Source organism: Pipistrellus kuhlii, unplaced genomic scaffold (assembly GCF_014108245.1).
Source record: "Pipistrellus kuhlii isolate mPipKuh1 unplaced genomic scaffold, mPipKuh1.p scaffold_m20_p_48, whole genome shotgun sequence".
In the NCBI taxonomy this organism is placed as follows: domain Eukaryota; kingdom Metazoa; phylum Chordata; class Mammalia; order Chiroptera; family Vespertilionidae; genus Pipistrellus; species Pipistrellus kuhlii.
The window spans coordinates 1,885,686-1,909,619 of record NW_023425549.1 but is presented as its reverse complement, the minus strand read 5'-3'; the positions used below and the strand labels follow the sequence as shown (position 1 = coordinate 1,909,619).

At 41.9% G+C, this 23,934-nt stretch overlaps 1 protein-coding gene and 1 pseudogene across 6 annotated transcripts in view; one reads left to right on the top strand and one right to left on the bottom strand.

The window, feature by feature from the left end:
• The window catches only part of XPO6 (exportin 6), a 120,474-nt gene that overhangs the window by 40,800 nt on the left and 55,740 nt on the right, over positions 1-23,934 (bottom strand). For 4 of the 6 annotated variants that reach the window (XM_036412841.2, XM_036412848.2, XM_045572519.1 and 1 more), the window contains 8 exons: positions 23,472-23,925; positions 23,344-23,373; positions 23,079-23,148; positions 22,019-22,043; positions 20,424-20,457; positions 20,154-20,280; positions 14,036-14,145; positions 573-681 (listed from right to left, as the gene is read on the bottom strand). In XM_036412841.2, coding sequence (XP_036268734.1) covers positions 573-681; positions 14,036-14,145; positions 20,154-20,280; positions 20,424-20,457; positions 22,019-22,043; positions 23,079-23,148; positions 23,344-23,373; positions 23,472-23,925 — 959 coding nt within the window. The remainder of the gene's footprint in view (positions 1-572; positions 682-14,035; positions 14,146-20,153; positions 20,281-20,423; positions 20,458-22,018; positions 22,044-23,078; positions 23,149-23,343; positions 23,374-23,471; positions 23,926-23,934) is intronic. The other 2 variants (XM_036412844.2, XM_036412847.2) reach the window with 1 other exon arrangement.
• Positions 2,716-3,989, top strand: LOC118704840 (annotated as a pseudogene).

Sequence of the window (23,934 nt, the reverse complement as noted above, 5' to 3'; positions counted from 1 at the left end):
GTTCGATTCCGGTCAAGGGCATGTACCTTGGTTGCAGGCACATCCCCAGTAGGGGTTGTGCAAGAGGCAGCTAACTGATGTTTCTCTCTCATCGATGTTTCTAACTCTCTGTTCCTCTCTCTTCCTCTCTGTAAAAAAATAAATAAAATAAATTAAAAAAAAAAAGAAATATGTTTACAAAATATACTCAACAGAAATTTCCTTTCATTCTAGCCTTTTCGTTTAAGTATCTCTTTCACTATTTCCACCAGCATCCAACTAGCTTTTATCTGTTGCCCAGAGTGGGGGCTGGAAGTGTAGAATAGGAGGGATACCGAAGTCTTGCACTTTTCACTGAGCAGATGTACTTGCATCTCTAGCCCACATAGGTAAAAATGCCTGTAAAACTTTTTTTTACAGTTAATGAACCCAAAGAGAAGGGCAGGATATAAATTTCATATGAACAACTCAAACTGTAAGACTATTCTGGCTTTAAAAGTCTCCAGAATCAAGGCCTGGCTGCTCCAGGTCTCCATGCTGATTCACTCCACAACATGACAACCAAGAAAGGCCAACTAGGGCGTGCTGCTTACATCGTCATCCAGAGTCTCGTCATCCAACTCCTCCAGCTGGGCCTGGTTGTATGTGAACTGGATTCGATTCAACACCTCCGAGAGCAAGAGGACTAGGGCGTCTTCGTACCTACGTGCGGGGAGAAATCAACTTCCGGTGAGAGCAAGCTTTTAGCCTCAGCCGTCAAAAAGGCATCCTGCACCGTGAAGGAAATGGTGTTCGTGTGTTGAGTTACCGTAAACAAAAGGAGCATCTAAACTAAACCAGTGTCTGGGCTGGCACGTGTGTAGGTGAGCAGAGCAGTAGCAGAGTGTTCTTTACTTAACTACGCTCCAGCACCTTCTTGCTGGACGGTCCCTTTTAACATCTATAATGTCCTTCTTTATCTCTGGCAGCGATTTTTGTCTTCGGTCTATTTTGTCTGACATCAGTGTAGCTACCCCAACCTCTTTTGGTTATTGTTTGCATGAAGTATCTTTTTCTATCCTTTTTATTTCAACCTATCTGTGTCTTTGAAACTAAAGTGAGTCTCTTACAGACAACATGGAGTTGGACAAATTTTTTTCATCCATTCTGCCAATTTCTACTTTTTAACTAGAAATTAACCCTTTACATTTAGTTTCATTACTGATAAAGGACTTCTGCCATTTTGTTGTTTGTTCCATGTTATATCATTTACTTCTCAATTCTTCCATTTTGTGCTAAACAGATATTTTCTAGTGAACCATTTTAATTCCCTTGTCATTTCTTTTACTAAATATATATAAATATATATATTTATTTAATTTTATTTTTTCCATCCCCTTTTATCTCCTCTATATCCTCTTTCACCTTCACCTCCATAACCATCACACTGTTGTCCAAGTCCATGAGATCACTCTTTTTTTATTTCCTTTTTTACTTAATCCCTCTACTCACACCCACCCCACCCCTCGAGCTATCTGTCTGCTCTCTATTTATTAGTCTGTGTTTAATTTGCTTGGTAGTTCAGCTTGTTCATTAAATTCCACATTTGAGTGAAATCATATGGTACTTGTCTTTCTCTGCACCATATATTTTCTCAGTGGTTGCTCTGGGAAATTGCAGACACTACTTATAAATATCAATTAATTCAATGATTCAATCCTTTTAACAACTGAGAAAGGTAAGTGGTATTAATAGTATTCTTCTGATGAGAAAACTACAGTTGACAGAAGCTAAATAAATTGCCCAAAGCTAGCTGAGTTGAATCCAAGGCTCCTAACTCAACACCCCATGTTCTCTACACATAAACCACCAAATGGGCTTTGAGCCTGCTCCACCCACTCCCCCATTTTTTTCTTTAAATCCTCACCAGAGGATATGTTCTTCATTGATTTTTTTAGAGAGAGAAAAAGGAAGAGGAAGGGGAAGGGAAAGAAGAGGGGAGGGGAATAGAGGGAAAAGGGAAAGGAGAAGAGGGAGAGGGGAGAAGGGGGGAAAGGAAAAAACATAGGTGGGCTGCCCCCTGTACATGCCCTGACCAGAGATTGAACTCACAACCCAGGTATATGCCCTGACTGGGATTCAAACCCACAACCTTTTTTTGTGTACAGAATGATGCTCCAAGCCACCAAGCAACCCAAGCCTGCTCTTTAATCAGTTTTAACAACACATAATCTAAGGGGGAAAATGGCAAGAACCTGGAGAAACTCTGATGCACCCTAGTTGCTAACGCAAAGGCCAACAAACCACTAATTTTCAAGAACAAATCATGTTGCTTAAGTGCTTGCCTGTCCTGAAATGTTTCTCAGATAGGACCAGGAATTGCTCCCACTCATAAGACAAGCCATCATGCTGGTCATTCAGCTCTCAGCGCCACCTACTCTCCAGACTGTGATACTGGAGCTGAGATGACACAAAGCACACTTCTCAGCCCACTAAGGTCTCTCAACAGGGTGCAGAGGAAGACAGGGGGGGGCGCAGAGGGGGAGAAGGAGGGAAAGGGACTCCCTCTTCCTATGGGCTTGCTGACCAGCAATGTCAGCCCAACAATAGGTGTCATTACCAGCATAGTCATCTGGTAGTGACACCTATTCCAGTTTCCAGCTTCCGCACTCCCAGAACCAGCCTCCTCGTGCACTCTCAGAAGTGACGATAGTAGCCAAATTATTCTCTCTCCTCAAAGGACTCCGTGCCCGCTCCATGGGCCCCCAGGAGCTCCTGTGGCAGTGGGGCAGCCCTCTGTCCTCAGACACATGAGTTCTAGCTGCCTGGGTTCATCTCTCTGATGAAGATTTCATAACCCCAACCTCTTTCCTTTGGTACCCTCAACCTAGGGGTGGAGTTGCTTCCTATAGTTATCTGTTATCTCAGGGTTCCCCTTTTACTTTCCCAGCCCTCTAAAACCAGTTTAATCAATTTCCTACACTGAATTCTTAAAATAATCTAGTAATTTCTGTTTTCCTGACAGGACTCAGTCTATATATGTGAATACTAGGATAATAAGATAACCAAAGTTGAATAATATCCAATGTCAAGATCAAATACAAGCCATCGAGGCCGCGGCTGGGACCGAGGCGGCCGGCCACGGCGCTCAGAGCACCCAGGATGGGCACCCCGCCTCTGCGGTGAGCGAGCCGCTCCCTTGGCAGGCCCCCACCGCGGCCCGGGGCCTTGAGCAGGCCTCGGCCACATCTTCCAGGACGCCGAGCTGCTGCAGGTCCAGAGTCTGCTCCAGCGCAGCGGGCCAGCTGGCGGAGGAGCGGGCACAGATCATCTGGGAGTGAGCCGGGGACCACCACGCGGCGGAGGCCTTGAGGAGGCTGCGCAGAAAGAGGCCCCCGAGGCAGAAATCCCCGGGCCACTCGCTACATCGCTGCAGCCGGCTCAGAATCCCGGAGCCCCGCGATCCTCTGGGTGACCCACAGAGCAGCGCCACAGAGACGGCTTCCAGCGACCAGTATCTGAACACCAGGAGGACAGGTGCCAGGATCCGCCGGAATTGGAGGAAGTCGGGCCCCACAAGCTACCTCCATCAGATCAGACACTGATCCAGGGAAGGGGCTGGGAATGGCACTATCTTCCCAGGAATCAGGGACTCTGTCCACAGGGCCCGGGAAGGTGAAGGAGGAAGACCTGAAGCAGACAGCCCACATGCTGCTGCTGGCCTGCTCAGTTCAGAAGAGGACTGGAGACATCCACTGAGCGCTAATTGTGTGGGACATTCCTCACCAGGAGCAGCAACAGTGACGATTATGCCTTGGCCCTTCCCCACCTAACACTATACTTGGGCTGCATGACATTCCCCTGGGAGTTAAGTGACAGGCACGCAGACCAAGCATCTCACCACTCCTGCTACTAACCCTCCTGTATTATGACCCATGGTCCAGCAGCCTGTCCTACACCCCTGTCCCTGTCAGGCCACACAAGTAAACTGTGGCTTAAGTGGCAAAATAAAAACATTTGCACCAAAAAAACAAAACAAAAAAACAAACAAAAACAAAACAAATACAAGCCATCTAGTCTAAGAGTTCCGCCGGGACCGGTTTAGCTCAATGGATAGAGCATCGGCTTGGGGACTGAGGGGACCCGGGTTCGATTCCGGTCAAGGGCATGTACCTTGGTTGCGGGCATATCCCCAGTAGGGGGTTTGCAAGAGGCAACTGATCGATGACTCTCTCTCATCGATGTTTCTAACTCTCTATCTCTCTCCTTTCCTCTCTGTACAAAATCAATAAAATATATTTAAAAAAAAAAAAAAAAAAAAAAAAAAAAAAAAAGTAGTCTAAGAGTTCCAACTTACGTGATGGGAGTGTTTGTAAATGACTTCACAACCTAGATTACATTGGTAACTAAACATGGCCCAGAGAAGAATACTGGCAGGGAAATCAGAAATAAAAAGGCAACATCTATGGGGAAAATGGCAAGAGAATCAAAATCCCAGGCACAGAGATCATACCAGAAGAAAAAAATCAAAAGGCATTCAACTTGAAAAGGAGTAAGTAAAATTGTCATTATCTGGAGAAGACATGATATTGTACATAGAAAACCTAAAGACTCCACACAAAAAACACTAGAATTAATAAATGAGCCCGGCAGGTGTGGCTCAGTGGTTGAGCATCAACCTATGAACCAAGAGGTCACAGTTCAATTACCATATAGGGCATATGCCTGGGTTGTGGGCTCCATCCCCAGAGGATGTACAGGAGGTAGCCAATCATTGATTCTTTCTCATCACTGAAATTTCTCTCTTTCCCTTTTTCTCTGAAATATATATGTATGTTTGTGTGTGTACCTGTGTGTGTGGGTATCCTATCCTATATAATAAAAGCCTAGGTGGTATGACACCCTTGCGCAACATCGTCATAAGATGGCTACCACAAGATGGCCACCACAAGATGGCCACCACAAGATAACCAAATGCACAGCAGAGGCGGGGCCCACTGGCCGCTCCGTGCAGTGAGACCTGGGGGTCCTGTGGCTCTATGTGGCGCAGAGGAAGCTGGTCTCAGTGTCTCCACCACCTCACACAGAGGAGGCAGCTCACAGTAGGGAAGGGCAGTTGTGGGTGATCAGGCCAGCAGGGGAGGGCAGTTGGGAGAAATCAGGCTGGTAGGGGAGGGCAATTGGGGACCATCATACCAGGCAGGCGAGGGCAGTTGGGGGTGAACAGGCTGGCAGGGGAAGGCAGTGTGGGTGACCAGGACAGCAGGGGAGGGCAGTTGGGGGCCAACAGGCCAGCAGGGGAGCAGTTAGGCATCAATCAGGCCAGAAGGGAAGTGGTTAGGGGACAATCAGGCAGACAGGCAGGCAAACAGTTAGCAGCCAGTGGTCCTGGATTGTGAAAGGGATGTCTGACTGCCTGTTTATCAGATCTAAACTGGTAAGTCAGACATCCCCTGAGGGGTCCCAGATTGAAGAGGGTACAGGCCAGGTTGAGGAACAGTCCCACCCCCATGAAAAAATTTTGTGCACCGGGCCTGTAGTATAATAAAAAGCTAATATGCAAATTGACTGAACGGCAGAACGACCAGTCACTATGATGCTCACTGACCATCGGGGCAGATGCTCAACAGAGGAAATGCCCCCTGGTGGTCAGTGTGCTCCCCAGGAGAAGTACTACTCGGCCAGAAGCCGGGCTCACAGCTGGAGAGTGCAGCAGCGCTGGCGGGAGCCTCTCCTGCCTCTGTGGCCGCGCTAAGGTGTCCAACTGATGGCTCCCCGACTACAAGAGAGGGCGCAGGCCGGGCTAAGGGACCACCCCCCCAGTGCACGAATTTTGTAACTAAATAATAATAAGATACCTTGGAATAGCCCTAGCTGGTTTGGCTCAGTGGACAGAGCATCAGCTTGTGGACTGAATGGTCTCAGGTTCAATTCCAGCCAAAGGCACATGCCTGGGTTGCAGGCTCAACCCCCAGTAGGGGGCATGCAATGATTCTCTCTCATATTGATCTTTTTATCTATCTCTCCCTCTCCCTTCCCTCTTAAAATCAATAAAGAATTTTTTTTTTAAAAGATACCTTGGAATAAACCTAACCAAGGAGGTAAAAGACCTGTACTAGGAAAACTACACAACATTGAAGAAAAAGAAAAAAATAGAGAAGATACAAACAAATGGAAGAATATACTGTGTTCATGGATTGGAAGAATTAACATCATTAAAATGTCCATACTACCCAAAGCAATCTATTAATATCTAAAAGGGAATTTAAAGACTCTGAAGCTATTTAAAGACTATAAAAAAGTAATAAAAGTAGTGGATAAAAGGGGGGAAAAAGTTTAGTGGAGTCATAAGAGTAGGGCCTTCATCCAAAAGGTCCAGTGCCCTTACATGAAGAGGAAGTGACAAGAGAGCACATGTATGCTCCCTCTCTCTCCACACATAAGCACAGGAGAAAGGCCCTGAGAGCACTGAGAGAGAAGACAGCATCTACAAGCCAGGAAGGCTCCCCACCAGAAACTGCACCTGCCGGCACTTTGGTCTGTGACTTCTAGCCTCCAGAACTGTGAGGAAACCAATGTTATTTAAACCACTCAGCCAATAGTATTTTGTTATGGCAGACCTAGCTGATTAAATGTCAATAAGAAAGAAACCCGGAACTTCAAGAATGAAGGGAAAGCAAGAAAATTGGCAAATGTGTGGGTAAATACAATAAACTATTTCTCTCCCGTTAAGATCTTTAATATATGAATGATTAACAAAGCAAAAACTGAACATTGTCTGATGAGGTTTTCAATGTACATAGATGTTAAGCATATGACAGCCTCAATACAAAGAAGGGAAAGTAAAGGATCAATCTGATGCTAAGGTTTCTACATTACAATTGAAGTGATAAAATGTAAGTGCAAAGTTAGGTATATATTTTGTAATGCCAGAGCAACTACTAAAAAAAGTCATATAATGAGATATAGTCAAACACTCAGTAGATACATTAAAAGAGAAAACTAAATTTGCATGCAACCAACACAGTTTCAAATGAAGCAAAAACTGATGAAACTGCAGGGACCGGTTTGGCTCAGTGGATAGAGCGTCGGCCTGCAGACTGAAAGGTCCCAGGTTCGATTCCGGGCAAGGGCATGTACCTTGGTTGTGGGCACATCCCCAGTAGGGGGTGTGCAAGAGGCAGCTGATTGATGATTCTCTCTCATTGATGTTTCTAACTCTCTATCCTTCTCTCTTCCTCTCTGTACAAAATCAAAATATATTTAAAAAAAAAAAAAAACTGATGAAACTGAAGAGAGACTGACAAATGCACAATTAGACTTGGAGCACTCACCTCTCTCAGTAACTGACAAAACAAGTAAAATAAAGACAACAGTAGAATGCCAGCGACCAACCTGATCAATGACTGACATTTATAAAACACCTCACCCAACCACAGGAGAATACATACTCTTTTCCAGTGCACAATGAACAATCACCCAGAAGACTAGTTCATAAACAAACCATAACAAATAGAAAATAATGGAAATCATGTAAATTATGTTTTCAGCTCAATCTAAACTTGAAAACAACAAAATATATGGAAAATCTCAAATATCTGTAAATTAAATAGAGGAAATTTGAAAGTGTGATTCGGTGGTTGGAGAGTCGTTCTGTGCACTAGAGGGTCACAGGTTTAATTCCAGGTGAGGTTTTAATCCCTGGTTGGACCCCTGCATGAGATAACCAATTAATGCTTCTCACATCAATCTTCTCCTTTCTCTCCCCTCTCCTTTCTCTTTCTAGAATCAATGAAAACATATCTGTAGGTGAGATTTAAAAAAAAATAAAAAAATAGCCTAGCCAGTGTGCTAAATGGTTAGAGTATCAGCCCACTCACTGAGGGTACAGATTTAATTCCCAGTCAAGGGCACTACCTGAGGTGCAGGTTCATTCCCACCTATCTTCCCCTTCTCCCCCCAGCCCCAGGCAGGGTATGTGCAGAAGGCAACATCATTCTGTCTCTCTCACATGTCTATCTGTCTTTGTCTGGCTCTCTCTCTCTCACCCTCCCTTCCATCCTCTCTGAAAAGCAATGGAAAAAAATACCCTCGGGCGAAGATTAGCAAAAGATAAATAGATAAATAAAATAAATAAATTTTAAAAATACACTAAAGAGGGAAAAGGAAAAGGGAACATACTAAAATTTGATAGAGCTAAAGCTCTGCTCAGAGGAATTTTAAAGCTTTAAAGGTTTAAGTATAAGTGTGTGTGTGTGTGTGTGTGTGTGTGTGTGTATATATATATATATATATATATATATATATATATATATATATGAGATAAACCTACAGATCTGTATGGCTCAAGCCACGGATGTGATTCCAAAAACATCCCAACTTCTGAGAGTTAAATAAAATTCTACATGTTAAGGCAACTACATAGTAGATGCTCAGTAAGTATATGAAGAATGAAAGAACAAATGAACAAATAAATAAATAAATACATAGGCAATAAAAAGACAACTCAAGATGGATAACTACAAAGGACTGAAACATAATCCTGGATAACTTTTTCAACTCTATAATGAGATAACTAAGACCAAACTCACTTACTCTCTAGAGAAGTCAAAGGCATGAATTTCTCTTAGCAGGAGCTAGAGAGATACTGGAGCCTTCATTTAAAACTAGTTAACATCTTTTATTAATTGTATCAAAATGCCATGTGTCATAATGGCGCTTCTTCTTTATTAAGCAGAAAGCCCACTCAGGGAAAAAAAGGGCAGCAATTTGTCTCATGCTCACCCACTTTTGTTTACAGTTCAATCTAGTGTCATCCGGAATCTCTGACTGGTATGTGGCTAGCACTTGTCCGTAGTCTCATGACAAAGGGTTTTGTTCACAAGTCGATAACTTTAGTTGCTTAACTCATTTCAGGTTTCCTCATCTTCCTGTAAAAATAAGTTTCTACACAGGTGGCTCCCTTCACATTGACCAACACAAAGAAAAAAGAGTGAGAGAGAAAAGGGAAGAACACCAATGCATATTTACTGAACACTTACTGTCAGCCACAGTGCTTTACACACATTGGTTAATTTTCTCAACAACTTACAAGATAGGTACAACCATCCACAAAGTACAAAGGAGGAAAAGTAGAAAGAAAATCAGGTCTTTGCACACCACCTCAAAATGGCAAATCTGGAAAATGAACCCCACCAACAATTCTTATTTTTTAAATTGATTTCAGAGAGAAAGGGAGAGGGAGAGACACAAACATTAATAATGAAGAACCAGTGATCGGCTGCCTCCCACATAATGCACATTAGGGATCTAGTCCAAAACAGGGGCTTGTGTCCTGACCAGGAATCGAACCTGGTTCATAGGATGAAGCTCAACCACTGAGTACACCCCACCAGCAAGTTCAGCTGGGTAAGTTACAGAACCTTTTTACTCCATTAATATTGGAACCCAAGTTCTCTAAAATCCCCACCAGTTCTGATCAAGAAGCTCTGAAGTATTCTGAGTACGAACATGCAGAGCTCTAATTTCCAAGCTCCTAAGACAAAAATAAATCCATGTACATTTGTGCTTCTAAATTTGTAGCCTACAATGTCTACCACATTGTTGTCAGTGACGAATGATGCAAAACCTTTAAACCACAAGGAACAGGAACTCAGAGCTGCTTCTGTGACTTAACCACACCTACATTTCCCTCTAACACACTGAGAAAACATTCTGACTACTTCCTGTAAGATCAATTGTTTCTGAAATTCTGGCTCAACCACAAGTCTGATTCCAAAAGCACCCCAACTTCTCTCAGATATATTTTATTGGTTGAAAAACATTTGATCATATTTATAAGCTCTCAGATAAAATGAATGTGGTAATTACCAATAGCCAATGCTCTTTTTCAGCTGCTTCTGCAAAACAGCAAAGTCTGATATATTGGGATTTTTTTTAACTAGAACAGTGGCTACCAAACTTTTAAAACTTTCATTTAAAAACTTTAGAGCATGCTTGTATAAATGTACAGTATTAAAAGTGACAGATAGCCAAAACTGGTTTGGCTTAGTAGATAGAGCATCAGCCTGCAGACTGAAAGGTCCCAGGTTCGATTCTGGTCAAGGGCATGTACCTTGGTTGCGGGCGCAATCCCAGTAGGGGCCGTGCAAGAGACAGCTGATAAATGTTTCTCTCGATGTTTCTAACTCTCTACCCCTTTCTCTTCGTCTCTGTAAAAACTCAATAAAATAATATATATATATATATATATATTTATTTTTTTTTAAGTGACAGATAAAATTTATCAGTTAAAGTCTAATTTTTTTCTTTGTGGACCCCAATGGACTACTTATACACCGTTCCTGGTCAGTCTACTACCATAGAACACATCTAGGCCATGTTTAGAACACGTCTAAACCACTATGAGGTATTTGATGGACAAACAGGTCTTTAGATGATGATTACTCTTTCACAGCATAAGCCACAGACCAACTCTGAAGGCTTGGGGTTTGGGCATTTTTGTTGTTTAAATATATAAAAGTGTTGTAAGTGTATGCTTTTAAAAAAGTCATGCCCTAACTGGTTTGGCTCAGTTGAGAGAGCATCGGCGTGCAGACTGAAGGGTCCCAGGTTCGATTCTAGTCAAGGACACATATCCGGGTTTGGGGCTCAATCCCCAAAAGGGGCATGCAGAAGGCAGCCAATCAACGATTCTCTTTCATCATTGATGTTTCTATCTTATCTCTCTCTCTCCCTCTACCTTCTTCTCTGAAATAAAAAAATATATATTCTTTTAAGAAGTCATGAAAAATTAGAAAGCTTCATTTAGAATGATAATCAAATGATAATGAGAAAAATCCCTAGTGCTAAAAGTGGTCAGCCAGGTCCTACCCGGTTTGGCTCAGTGGATAGAGTGTCAGCTCACAAACTGAAGAGTCAGGGGTTCTATTTGGACCAAGGGTACATACCTCGGTTGCAGGCTTGGTCCCTGGTCCTGGTTGGAGGCATGCAGGAGGCAACCAATCAATATGTCTCTCTCACATCAATGTTTCTCTCTCTTTCCTTCCCTTCCACTCTCTCTAAAAATCAATGGAAAAAATACATTTCTCTCTCCCTCCCTTCCACTCTCTCTAAAAATCAATGGAAAAATGGACTTCCCTAGAGAGTAAATGATTTTAGTCTTAGTTGTTTCATTATAGAGTTGAAAAAACTATCCAGGATTATGCTTTAATCCTTTGTAGTTATCCATCTTGAGTTGTCTGTTTATTGCCTACGTATTTATTTATTTATTTATTTATTCATTCATTTGTTCTTTCATTCCTTGGGTGAGGATTAACAATAATAAAAGCCAGAACCACTGACAACTGTGGTATCAGACGCTATCAAATAACAGGTGCCTGGGCAGACAGGTCGACATCAGCAGGAAGGCTAAATGCCTTTAGGCTCTCCAAGGGCCCTGTCACTTAACTCCATGGTTGCCACCATAGCCAAATGGCAGCAACATCATCTATTACTATTACTGTTGGGGTCATCGCTATGACTGAGTGTCTAATCATATGTTAGGTGCTGTGCAGGTATTTTATACACATGATTCTATATACATCCTAGCCAATCTTCAAGATAGGTATTAGTATGCTAATTCTGCAAGGGGAAATAAATGTGGCCAGCATATAACCTGACCAAAAGTAGCACCGCTACCATGAAGCAGCAAAAGAAGTTAAACTATAGCACTGCTCCTTGTTTTGGGACAATAGTCTATCTAAATATATATCTAATAGTAATAATTTGCTAGTGTACATTTTCCCAATGAAACTATATTCTCCACACCTAAAGCACACTTGTACTGTGCTTTAAGAAGGATTTCCATATTAATCACTTCCCCAGTTTATTCTTTCAACAAGCGTGAGAGAGATGAAAGAATATCTACAACTAAATATAGCAAAATTAGGCATAGTCCCAGGACTAAACGATGCAACTGTTAGGCATCCAAGAAAGAATTTGGCAGTAATACATTTGCTTTCAAGAGTTTCATTCAAAAACACAATTACTTACAGTTAGCAAATTCACTAAAAACAGGATCTACTGTTGTGTAATAAGACTTCTGATACATGAATATACTACCCATAACCATAAGTGAGTTGGCACCATAGCAACTTGGAAGCTATTTTGCAATCACAAAAATAATGTTTGGGAACAAAAGTGCAAATGTTTAAACTTGAAATGCAAATATTTATAGTTTTAAAAGCTCATAAAACCTCAGCAGTGGAAAGGATTTTAGAGGTTTCATCCAACCTCTTCCCAGGCAGGGATTCTCCTCGGCACCCCTGTTTGGCACATTTCTGGGGAAGGCATGCTCACAATCTCCGCCGCCAACCACTGATACCATTTACTGAGCATTTATAATGTGCCAAGCATTCTAAAAACATTAGCTCATTATTTCTCAAATGAAGTAATGACCACAGTGTACAGGAAACACACTGTCTACCTGCAAGCAAAAAATGAGCTTCAGACACGTGGGGAGAAAACATTTCCCCGTTTTCTATTTTTATGCTAAGCAAAATAAGCCAGTCAGAGAAAGACAAGTATCACATGATCTCACTCGTAAGTGGAATCTAAGGAACAAAATAAACTGTTGAACAAAATAGACCCAGAGACATAGAAGCATGGAACAGACTGTCAAATCTCAGAGGAAAGGCGGGTGGGTGAGTGGGAGGGAAGAGATCAACCAAAGAACTTGAATGCATATATGCATAGCCCATGGACACAGAAAATAGGGTGGCGAAGGTCTGGGACAGGGATGGGCTAGAAGGGTCAATGGGAGAAAAAAGGGGACATACACTGAGTGGCCAGATTATTATGATCTCTGAACACATAATAATCTGGCCACTCGGTATATATCCTATATAATAAAAGGCTAATATGCAAGTTGTCCCCTCGACCAGTAGTTCGACTAGCAGGCATGCTTGGCCAACTGCTCATGTTCCCTCCCCCTGGCCAGGCTGGCTAGACCTGACTCATGCATGAATTCATGCACTGGGCTTCTAATATATATATATATGTATTATATATGTGTGTGTGTGTGTGTGTGTGTGTGTGTGTGTAATATATATATACATACACACACTGAGTGACCAGATTATTATGCGTTAAGAGATCATAATAATCTGGCCACTCAGTGTATGTAATACTTGCAACAATAAAGATTTTTTAAAAATAATTTAAATATATATATAATTTTAAAAGTACAAAAGTAATTATCTGTGGATTATAGAATTATGGATAACTTATCTTCTTTTATTTTCTATCTTTGCCTGGTTTCTAAAATAAATACTTTTCCATTATAAGTATATATTACCTTATTAAGGAAATTTTCAAACACATACAAAAGGAGTAAGAATATAATGAACCCTAAGTTCCTACCAACTAAGTTCAACCTCAACCAACACATGGCCAACCCACTTCCCCATCTCTTCCCAGTGGATTATTTTAAAGCAAATCCCAGGTGTCACATAATTTCATCCAATACAATACTTTACTAAGGTCATTATAAACAACACACAACGCCCAGCCGGTGGGGCTCAGTGGCTGAGCATCGAACTATGAACCAGGAGGTCACAGTTCAATTCCCGGCCTGGGCACATGCAATCTTGACCCCAGTGTGGGGCTTGCAAGAGGCAACTGATCAGTGATACTCTTCATTGGTGTTTCTATCTCTCTGTCCCTCTCCCTTACTCTGAAATAAATAAATTTTTTTAAAAAATTTAAAAAAAACTCTCTCTCTCTCTCTCTCTCTCTCTCTCTCTCTCTCTCTCTCTCTCACACACACACACACACACACACACACACCATGAAGCATATCACACCTAAAAAAAATAATAATAACAACAGTATTTTTTAAATAGGGGGGGGGGGGCGGGAATGTTTTCAGAAAATGAAATATTAAGGGGCAAAAGGAAGAAGATAACAAATGGCATTACATGAGGTTATGTGACTCGGTTTCACAGAAAAGGTCTGGCTGCATGGTTGACCCTTCAAGGCCATAAGAAAAACTGGCAAAAATGTCTATTTCTAAGTTATCAACATTTCTAGGGTATACCTGTTGAGAACTGCTTCCTTGTCTCCCAGACGACTTTTAATTTTACTTGTCAGATAGTCCAAAAACAGCGTCCAGATGTCCAAGCAAGAGAAGTAACCTTCATGCGTAGGCTATGGTGCAAAAGAAAGCCAGACAATGAAATTACTTAGTGCAAACACTCCTTAAGAACCCACCCACCAGTATACTTCTACCAGAATATTACAATCATAAGTCTAGGTTCCCTCTACTTCCTGGTGTTTTTTAGAGGATCTTCACAATTAGGTCTGTTGAACCTAATGAGACAAGGGTATAGAGACATACTCTGTTTCCCCAAAAATAAGACAGTGTCTTATGTTAATTTTTTCTCCCAAAGTTGCGCTAGGTCTTATTTTCAGGGGATGTCTTATCTTTCCATGCGCTAGATCTTATTTTCGGAGGATGTCTTATTTTCAGGGAAACATGGTAGAAGCATAGAACAGACTGTTGAATCTCAAAGGGAAGGCAGGGGTGGCAGGATCAGATGTGTAAAGAACATAATTGGTGGCAGAATCACATATGGGAAGAACATGTCATTAGGGAGATATAAGCCAAGCAAACACCTATATTAAAATCTAAGACAGTGGTAAGGAAGACTCTTTCAGATTATTCAATTCAAATCTGTTTATAGAGAAGAAAACTGAGATCCAAAGATATGATTTATTCAAGGTCAGGGGAAGGAGGAGGTACTTTTACCTCCGGCAAATGCTCTTTCCACGACATACCATTATGAAACTGAAAATAAATTTCAGTGGCTCCAAAAGTGCCAAATTTACACATTTGAACATTAGGAAAGATCATTTGCAGTCTTCCTATATAACAGACTGACAATGAGCTTGTTAAGTCTGCCTCTGGGGCATCATCTCATCTGCAGAAGTAGGGGTGTCCAACAAGTAACAGCATCTCTAACCCAGAGTTGATAAGGACGAAGTGAGGAGAGGAGACAGTCTTTGCAGGATCCTAGTGCCGGACCATGTGAGTGACTGCAGTGACAAATGCTCTGGAGAGCTTTCCGCTCTATTTCTTACAAAATCCAGGCATTATACTCTCCACCATCTAGACCTTCTCATGTTCAGTTTCAACCTGTGGTCCCTCAATCCCTTACATATCCACTCAAATTCTTGCTACCTATAAGAACTCTTTGGTTTTAGTTGTGATGGCTTGATTGAACCACGTATTGGTAGCAGAATCAGATGTGGAAAGAAATAATACCATCACCTTGGATCGGTTTTCCTTCCATTTCTGACCCACAAGGAAATCCAGAAGTTTACATGGACTTGCATGAAACTTGCCCAAGAAATAACTAATGTTGTGTGTTAGCATGCAGAGGGAGTTATGTGCCCAGTGAGTCTGAGACTGAAAACTATAACTTAAAAAAACAGCAGACTCCAAGCTGACAACCTGCCAGGCAGCCCTGACGCCAGATGGCTAGGGCTCCAACAGGACCACTGACAAGCCATCCTTAGAAAAGAGAAAGACCGCTTCCTGTCTCCACTTCGGACTTCACAAAACGCAAGATATGGCCATGAAAAGAAATGACGTCGTAGACTATTAAACAGGAAAACAATTGATAAGCCACATGGAGAGAAGATGGGCAATTGGTACGCAGGCACTCGACTTGCCCAGCCAGGAGATGTAGTCTTGTCCTGGCTTTTGGCTTGCTGAGCTTCCCTTAAGTCACGCACCTCTACTTCCCTGGTTTGGAATATTCACTAGCCCCCATTAAAGAACATAACTGACCAGAAGCACATAGAAGTGCTTCCATATAAGTCCACCATATAAGTCCAGGTTTTGTGGTGTTGTTAAAATACTTTATAATTATACACGTCTTACCATGCCTTTGAATTAAAGATGTACTATGTGTGTGAAGGCTGGGGAAAAAAAGTGGGCAGATAAACCTTCTGTAGGACCTGAAATACTGCCACTCACATCCATACATGCAAGCCCCACTGTGAGACCTCGTGTATAACCCACATCTGGCCACTGACAACTGCTGTGGGTACAGACTGGTAAGATGATAACAATGATAGGTTGACTGCACGTTTAAAGTCATCCAACTTTCCAAGCCCATTTTTTTAAAAAATATTTTTTTTTGATTTTGTACAGAGTGGAAGGAGGAGAGAGAGCTAGAAACATCAATGAGAGAGAGTCATCAATCAGCTGCCTCCTGCACACACCCCACTGGGGATCTGCCCACAACCAAGGTACATGTCCCTGACCAGAATCGAACCCGGGACCCTTCAGTCCCCAAGCCGACGCTCTATCCATTGAGCCAAAACGGTCCCGGCCCAAGCCCATTTTTTAAATGTACCTGCACTCAGATTTACTTATTAGATTCCAGGGATAATTATCCTGACAAGTTTCTTTAAGAAACTAATGGCCCTGGCTGGTTTGGCTCATCAGCCTGCGGACTGAAGGGTCCCAGGTTCTATTCCAGCCAATGCACATGCGCAGGTTGTGGGCTTTATCCCGAGGTGGATGTGCAGGAGGCAGCCAATCGATGATTCTCTCTCATCACTGATGTTTCTCTCTCCTTCCCTCTCCCTTCATTTCTGAAATCAATAAAGTCATAGTAAAAAAGGAAAAGAAAGAAACTAATGATACCTCTCTTATTTGCAAGTGGTCTGTAGTGGTTAGTTGCCATTTGCATTGGTGTATGTGATTTTTAAAAATATATTTTTATTGATTTCAGAGAGGAAGGAAGACGGGAGAGCTAGAAACATTAATGTTGAGAGAGAATCACTGATCAGCTGCCTCTTGCACACCGCCCACTAAGGGGGTTGAGCCCGAAACCCAGGCTGACTGGGAATCGAATGCCACATGCAGCTGGGCTGGTCTGTGTTAACTTCACAATAGTCCAGGAAACTGGACAGACGTATTTTTTTACTTCTCATTTTATAGATAAAGGAGCAAAAACTCAGAAGTTACCTGTCCAAGGTGAAAGATAAGGAAGAGGAACAGAACTAAAATGGGGATCTTGAGACTCTGGTCCAGAGCCCTCCCCAACCCCCAGGCCACACTCTCTCAGAGAGTTTTAGGAAGAAGGGGCAAAATGAAAAATGCAAGACCAAGAAGGAAGTGGTGATGACACAGTCAGAGAAAAAGTAGGAAGACAGAAATCATATGATTATCTGCAGACACCAGGGCCTCAGCAAGCTAGGAAAGTGACAGTGGGCAAACATCTGGTGAGCACTAGTGGCTGGAGGGACTGCAGCAAGGCACTTAAGGTGGGAAAAACAAAGTAAGGAAAGAAAGAGAAGAAAGATACTAACACCATCTTTATCTTAATCTTTCAAAATGTTTACCAATACCAAACTTTTCATGAATTTTATAAACAAAAGGCAAAAATATTGAGTACATCCATAATAACCCTCCAGATAAAAGCCCTATTTCTCCACTTAACAGTTAACTAAACTACGGTGAAGTAAGTTCACACTGTTAGTGAGTAGATGAGAACTTAAAGCTCTCTCTAGAGAGCATTTAATTTCTTGTTCTTAAATTGTATCCCAAAAAAACTCCCAACTCCAGCTCCTGCTGCAGGAGTGTGCCCTGCCATCTCTTCTCCACTGTGCCTCTCCAGCAAAGGGCTGCCCCCCTGTGTAAACGGCACAGAGCACCTTCCAGATTCCCACCCCTCTGCCCAATGCTCAGCATCTGCTTCTGCCCGAACCTAGAGGACTCCACAGTCCAGGAACCTGCACCCAGAAAGAAAGGTCCTCACACAGGAGGCCACGGGAGCAGAAAGGGGCTCAGCTGACAGAGACCTGCAGGAAAATGAGGAAGAAGGTTGTGGTTTGCTTCATTGCCATATCTAGTTCTTTTTTCAACACATAAATATAATGTATATGTATATGTGTATGTGAGTATGTTTATGTGTATAAAACTACGCTTTTCAGTTCAATGGAGAACTACAATCAACGTAGGATTTTAGTGAAAGAACCATAAAAGGTGAACAATGGGAAGACCCTGAAAATGCCCATGTAGCTGCTCACCTTAGGTAAGGAAACTGAAATCAAAAGAAATGAAATAGACTTTTCCAAGGACACAGACCTAACGAACAACCAGAGCCCAACAAGAATTTTTAGTCCAAATCCAAAGAAGTCCTAAGATATGCACACAATTGAACACATTCTTCTACATCGGCATATAGGATACTAAAAGATCCCTTTTTACCTAGGGGTCAAGACTGCAAGACGGCCGAAGCCGGTTTGGCTCAGTGGTAGAGCGTCGGCCTGCGGACTGAAAGGTCCCAGGTTCGATTCCGGTCAAGGGCATGTACCTTGGTTGCGGGGATATCCCCAGTACGGGGTGTGCAAGAGGCAGCTGGTTGATGTTTCTCTCTCATCAACGTTTCTAGCTCTCTATTTCTCTCCCTTCCTCTCTGTAAAAAAATCAATAAATTAAAAAAAAAAAAAAAAAGACTGCAAGACGTTCTCATCCTATTGTCCCGTCTTTCTGACGTCAGCGCTGGCTCCCTTACTCTCTCTCATTTCTGCTACACGTGTCCTATCAAATCCTTCTTTTGCCTAGTCCCCTTTAGGTTTGTCTGGACCCCTCTCAAAACTTTCCCACCTTTGATGCCTCTTTCTCTTTCCCATCCTCACTCTCCTACATTTTATCCCCTCTTCTATTCCTCCTGAGGCCTGGTGAGCCAGCAGGTTTTCCTTCTTGCTCTGCACTCACCGGACTCTCTGCCAGACGTCTTGCACTTGGAGGTCTGACAGAGTCAGCGATGATGGCACCAGTCTACAGTTACTGAATATCACTGAGTGACCATTACAGCCTGTGGTTACCCTCCTCCACCTGCGCCCTTCCCTATTCCCAGGAATGGCTCACCTTACCACTGGGGCTCTGACGGAGTGCCAAGCACCTCCTTGAGAAAGACTGGCTAGCACACTAAATCCTTACTCCAAGTCCCCTATCACAGACATAACACTCCTCCCAGCCTAGATCCCTGCCTCTCCTCTAGCCCCATTAAACTACATTAGTGATTTAAACAACCATCAAAGTCTCCTTATAAAATCAGATCCCCTCACTGACAATTTCAACCCTAGTATGTACCAGCAGAAAGAGCTATATATGTACACCAAAAATGTGTGCAAACATGTTCACTGCAACATGATCCCTGGTCACCAAAACTGGAAGCAGCCCAAACTGGCAGTGGAATAGATCTTTAGACAATGACTTACCATAAAGCAATGAAAAAGAACAACTACTACCACATAGCACAGATGATTTCACAAACATAATACTAAATGAAAAAAAAAAAAAAAAAAAAAAAAAAAAAAAAGCCAGACAGAACAAATATACTTTGTTTGCTTCCCTTAGAAACTAATCTGGGATGTTAAAGTCAGGATTAGGGTTACTTCAGGGAGAAATGAGGGGGAAGCCACTGGGAAGGGACATGAGATTTCTGGGTTTTACTGGTAATGGTTAATGTTCTAATTTTTGAGTTAGGTGGTGGTTACATGGTCTGCACTTTTCTGTATGTGTGTGATACTTCAATAAAAAAAAACTGATTTTAACCACACACACAAATGGACACAAGGGATAGGGTACGAAGGAAATGTATACAACTGGACTGTGGTGATGGTGGCACAGTCTCTAGTACGCGACATCACTGCATTGTTCCATTACAGCGGGTGAATTTAGTAGGATATAAATTTTACCTCAGTAAAGCTGTTAAAATATATACAAATAAAAAATATTGGTTCACTAAAATGGAAATTCAATGGAGGCAAGGACTTTAAAGATTACATATACCTAGCTCCTGAAATATAATGGGAACTCAAAAAGTAGTTGTTGAAGGGGGCTGGGAGAATGTATGCTTCTCCAACACCACCATAGAGGTTAAGAGAGCACAGACTGTATGGGCTCAAATCCTGGCTCCATCGCTTATTGTATGATCCTGAGCAAGTTATTTTTTGTGCCTCAACTTCTTTATCTGTTAAATGGAGATGATAATAATAATAATACGTACCTCACTAGTGCTCATCTTTACATTACTAAGCACTACAAAATGTTTGGGAAGTAAAGTTCTTTCTCCTGAAAACAACAACGCAGACTGAGGGGGAGAAAGGGATGGGCGATTCTGGCGCATTACCTGATGAAATGTGTACTTAAACAAAAGTGTCAAAAATTCCACCACGGGGAACTGGGAGTAGGACTCAATTCTTCTTAAGTGAACACTCACAAAGAGCCGCAGAAAGTCAGTAAACTTCTCGATGTAGCTAAATAAGAGAAGACAAAAGGTGACAATGAGACACACAGCACCTCCTTAAAAGAAAATTCAAATTCAATCCAAATTTCTTTCAGTAAAGAACTAGACAGATTTAGATTTTCAGTTAAAAATATAAAGGCCTACAACAATTACCTACAGGTCAGGCAACCCTTCATTCCATTACCACCTGAAACATAGCAGAAAAGCAACTTTAATCCTCAAACACCATCTAGGAAGCATCGTATAAGCTAGTGCTCTCACATTTTCTGACTCGTTAGTGTTATGGCCCAAATAAAGTGAAAGGAAATGATTCTAAAAAGTCAATGGGCAGATCATGTGTGCCATTTCAACCTGGCAAGTCTGGAAGAGTGGTTTTCTTTGGAAGGAGGCCAGAATATTAAAATGAATGTGCTGAAAACCAAAACAAGGCTCCACAAAAGACATGGCATCCAGGTAAGATAGAGTCAAGCCTGTCTGTGTTTAATTGGCACCAGGAGCTAATTAAACACAGCACATCCCAACCCACTCCAAAGTGATTTCCAAAACCAGGACAGAAGGCTGTCAGAGCTGGAAAAGCCTCGGACAATTTAATCTGATGCTTCATTTTACAGAAGCTGGAGAGAGAAAGTGATCGCCCAAGGTTACTCAGCCAGCTCATGGCAGAATGGGACCACCATCCACTCCCAAATCAGTGCTCTCTTTTCACATCACAGTGAATCCCCAATCATCTGTTTTCCCAAAATCATTTCACAGAAGAGTGTGGGTCACAGCTGCAAGGATAAGAGATTTTGTTATTAAACACACGGCACTTCACCACTCTCACATCTCAGAAACTGTCATTGTGAGCCCCTAAATACCAAAAGGTGATTAGAAAATGAGATGGACATAGCTCTATAAATCCCATTTCAGAGGCCAATAACAAAAAAGATATTGACATAGCAGGCCTTAGCCAAAAATTAAATAATGGCTAAAACCAATTCCAAAACTCCTAACTGAAAAAACCTATTTTTAAAAAGCACAGATATATGAAATAATAAAAGGGGAGAAGACAACTTAGTCTCAGAGGAGCAAAATTAGGCCATAAATAAAATGTCCCATATTGTTCTTGGGACCTATTTGCCCTGAGGATGGCCCACTGGTCTGACTGCACACATATGTAAACTTCTTTGTAGATCTAATAACATTAATTTGTTTGATAAGGATCACAGTGCCAAGTTCTTGGAAAACAGTAAGGCACTGAAATCAACTGTTTCAAGGGCTCGAAAAGGACAGAGACTTCTCTCTGATGCCTTCAATCACTAATTCTGAATGAGCAGGAACTCGTTCCTCGCTGTGCTTATTACATTTTATGTTCACAGGGATTTCCAAAGTCACCAACCTGTTTACTGATCTTTAGAAAGATTCACTCAATTCCCTAGCACCGGTAAAAGAATAAAGAGAAGTCATGGGTAAAATATCACACAATCTCAATTTTATTTTAATCACCAACCCAAATTTTTACAGAATACAAACAAGGCTGTTCAGCTGCTAAAACTACAAATTTTATTTCACCTCATTTTCTTTCCTTTGCCCACCTTCTGGTACAGGTGCTAATGAGCAGTAGAAAGTTAGGGGAAAAGGCAGTGGAGAAAGAGAAGCAAAGGACCTGGTTAAGTAGCACCTACACAACGAGAATGGACTTAGCTGTTTAGAATTAGTAGTAGGGACCCGAGAGCCAGGAAGCAAGCACACAGTATTGTTTATGTCACCTTTCTGCTTCCAGGCACCTCTCAGCTTTCACAGGGCAATAGGAAGCATAGAATTAAAATATAAAACCAAGAGCATAAAAGTTACATGTAACAAAATCAGTACAAAGATAATCATGACAACATTTCTATACCACCCGAAGATAAGCCGTAACAAATATTATGCTGCAAGTAAAAGTCAAAATAACTGATATTCTATGCTTGATACAAGCAGTTAGATTTTAACATATGGAAATACAGCCTTTCTTAACACAAGCTAGAAAAAATATAAAATAGTCTTTGAATACTGATACCTTTGAATTTATATACAAAGCTATTTCCAAATAATATATAAAACATATTACCATACAATTTTATGAATTTTTCTGTGATTAAACAGAGAAATTTTACACAAAGTTTGCTTACAGTGAAGCAAACCAAATTTTTTAACTTTAGAAAAACTTTATTAAAATTGCTTAATTTAAAAAGCACTAAAATTGCTATAACTTTAGGCACTTTGTATTGTTATTTATTCTAAGGAAAAGGAAATGGATTAACTCTGAATAGCTTAATAATAAAAAACAAGCCAAGGAAAATTGATTAAAATATTAACTTTGGCTGCCAGGCAACCTATACATATTTACTAATTCAACACAATTTATCTGCTTGGACATTTCTGGACAGTAAACATGATGCTGTTAATATAAGTTCTAATTTTCCCTCTTGTTTCCATCCCACAGTAGCATATTAATGAAAGTTGTAAGACAGGTAAATTACATCATCTACAAGGGAAATAAAAGAGACCATGCCTCAGAGTACTGTGATGGTAGCCTCTTTTAGGGCACTTAGGAAAGGTTAGATCATTTTAGACTCCAGTCAAAGGACAATAACAAACATACACAGGTATGCCCACATTTGCCTGTGCCCACATTAACATCTCTCCTTTCTTTCATGAAAACTTGTCATCTGTAAAATGACAATATGACAGCATTCCTATACACTAGCTGATGTTCACTTGGGAAAAGTCAAACAGTAAAAACTGACGAGCCACACCAAGTGAGAAAGCTGATTGTAACTCCTGTACCTCCACGAACCTCCTCTCCTGTCCTTGGCTACACATGAGCAGCAGTCTCGGTTCCTGAGCCACCTCAGACCTGCAGGCAAATAGTGGGGGGTGGAGGGTGGGGGGGGGGGGGGGACGGGTGGAAGGGGGGACAGGAGGTGGATGGGGGGAAAAGACAAAAAGACAACAAGCCTACATAATTCACAATCACTTTTCAAACTCACCTCATTTCCCTTAACCACTCTAGCCCTTCCAGCTAAGCCTAGATTTACTGGTACACACCTACCTTTCTGTTCCTGACCAGGAGCCCAAAATTCTGAAACCAAAGAGGATTACAAACACCATGCAAAACACCGCGATAACCAGCCAAGGCCCTCTCTCAGGGCACGCTGACATCACACCTTTTTTCATTACCTCTCATCAAGTTCTTCTAGCCTGCTCTTGACCGTGTGGGCATTGTTATCCTTGGTGATTTTCTGCAGGAGGTAGAAAGTCTGCTGGAACATGCGCAGTAAGTACTCCTCAAATTCCATAGGCACACAGTTCTTGGACATGAGTTCATTGATGCAGGACATAGCCAGGACCCCAAGCCGGCCGCGTTCCTGACCCAACACACAGTTCTGACTGCTGCCATTAACTGATGCCATCTTTCTGGCTCGGATGTCACAGCCAAAGCGCGCAAAGTGGAAGATGGTAGTAAGGAGGGATGGGGTGATGCTGGCAGACAGAGGAATCCAACTGAAGAGATGGGCCAGGCACTCCAAGGCCAGGGAACAGATATACTCACTCTCCACATCAAGAATGGGGATTGGCTGATTCAACAGTTTGGCTGAACTAGGACTCTGCAACAGGTTACTCAGTAAGTCACCTGAAAATA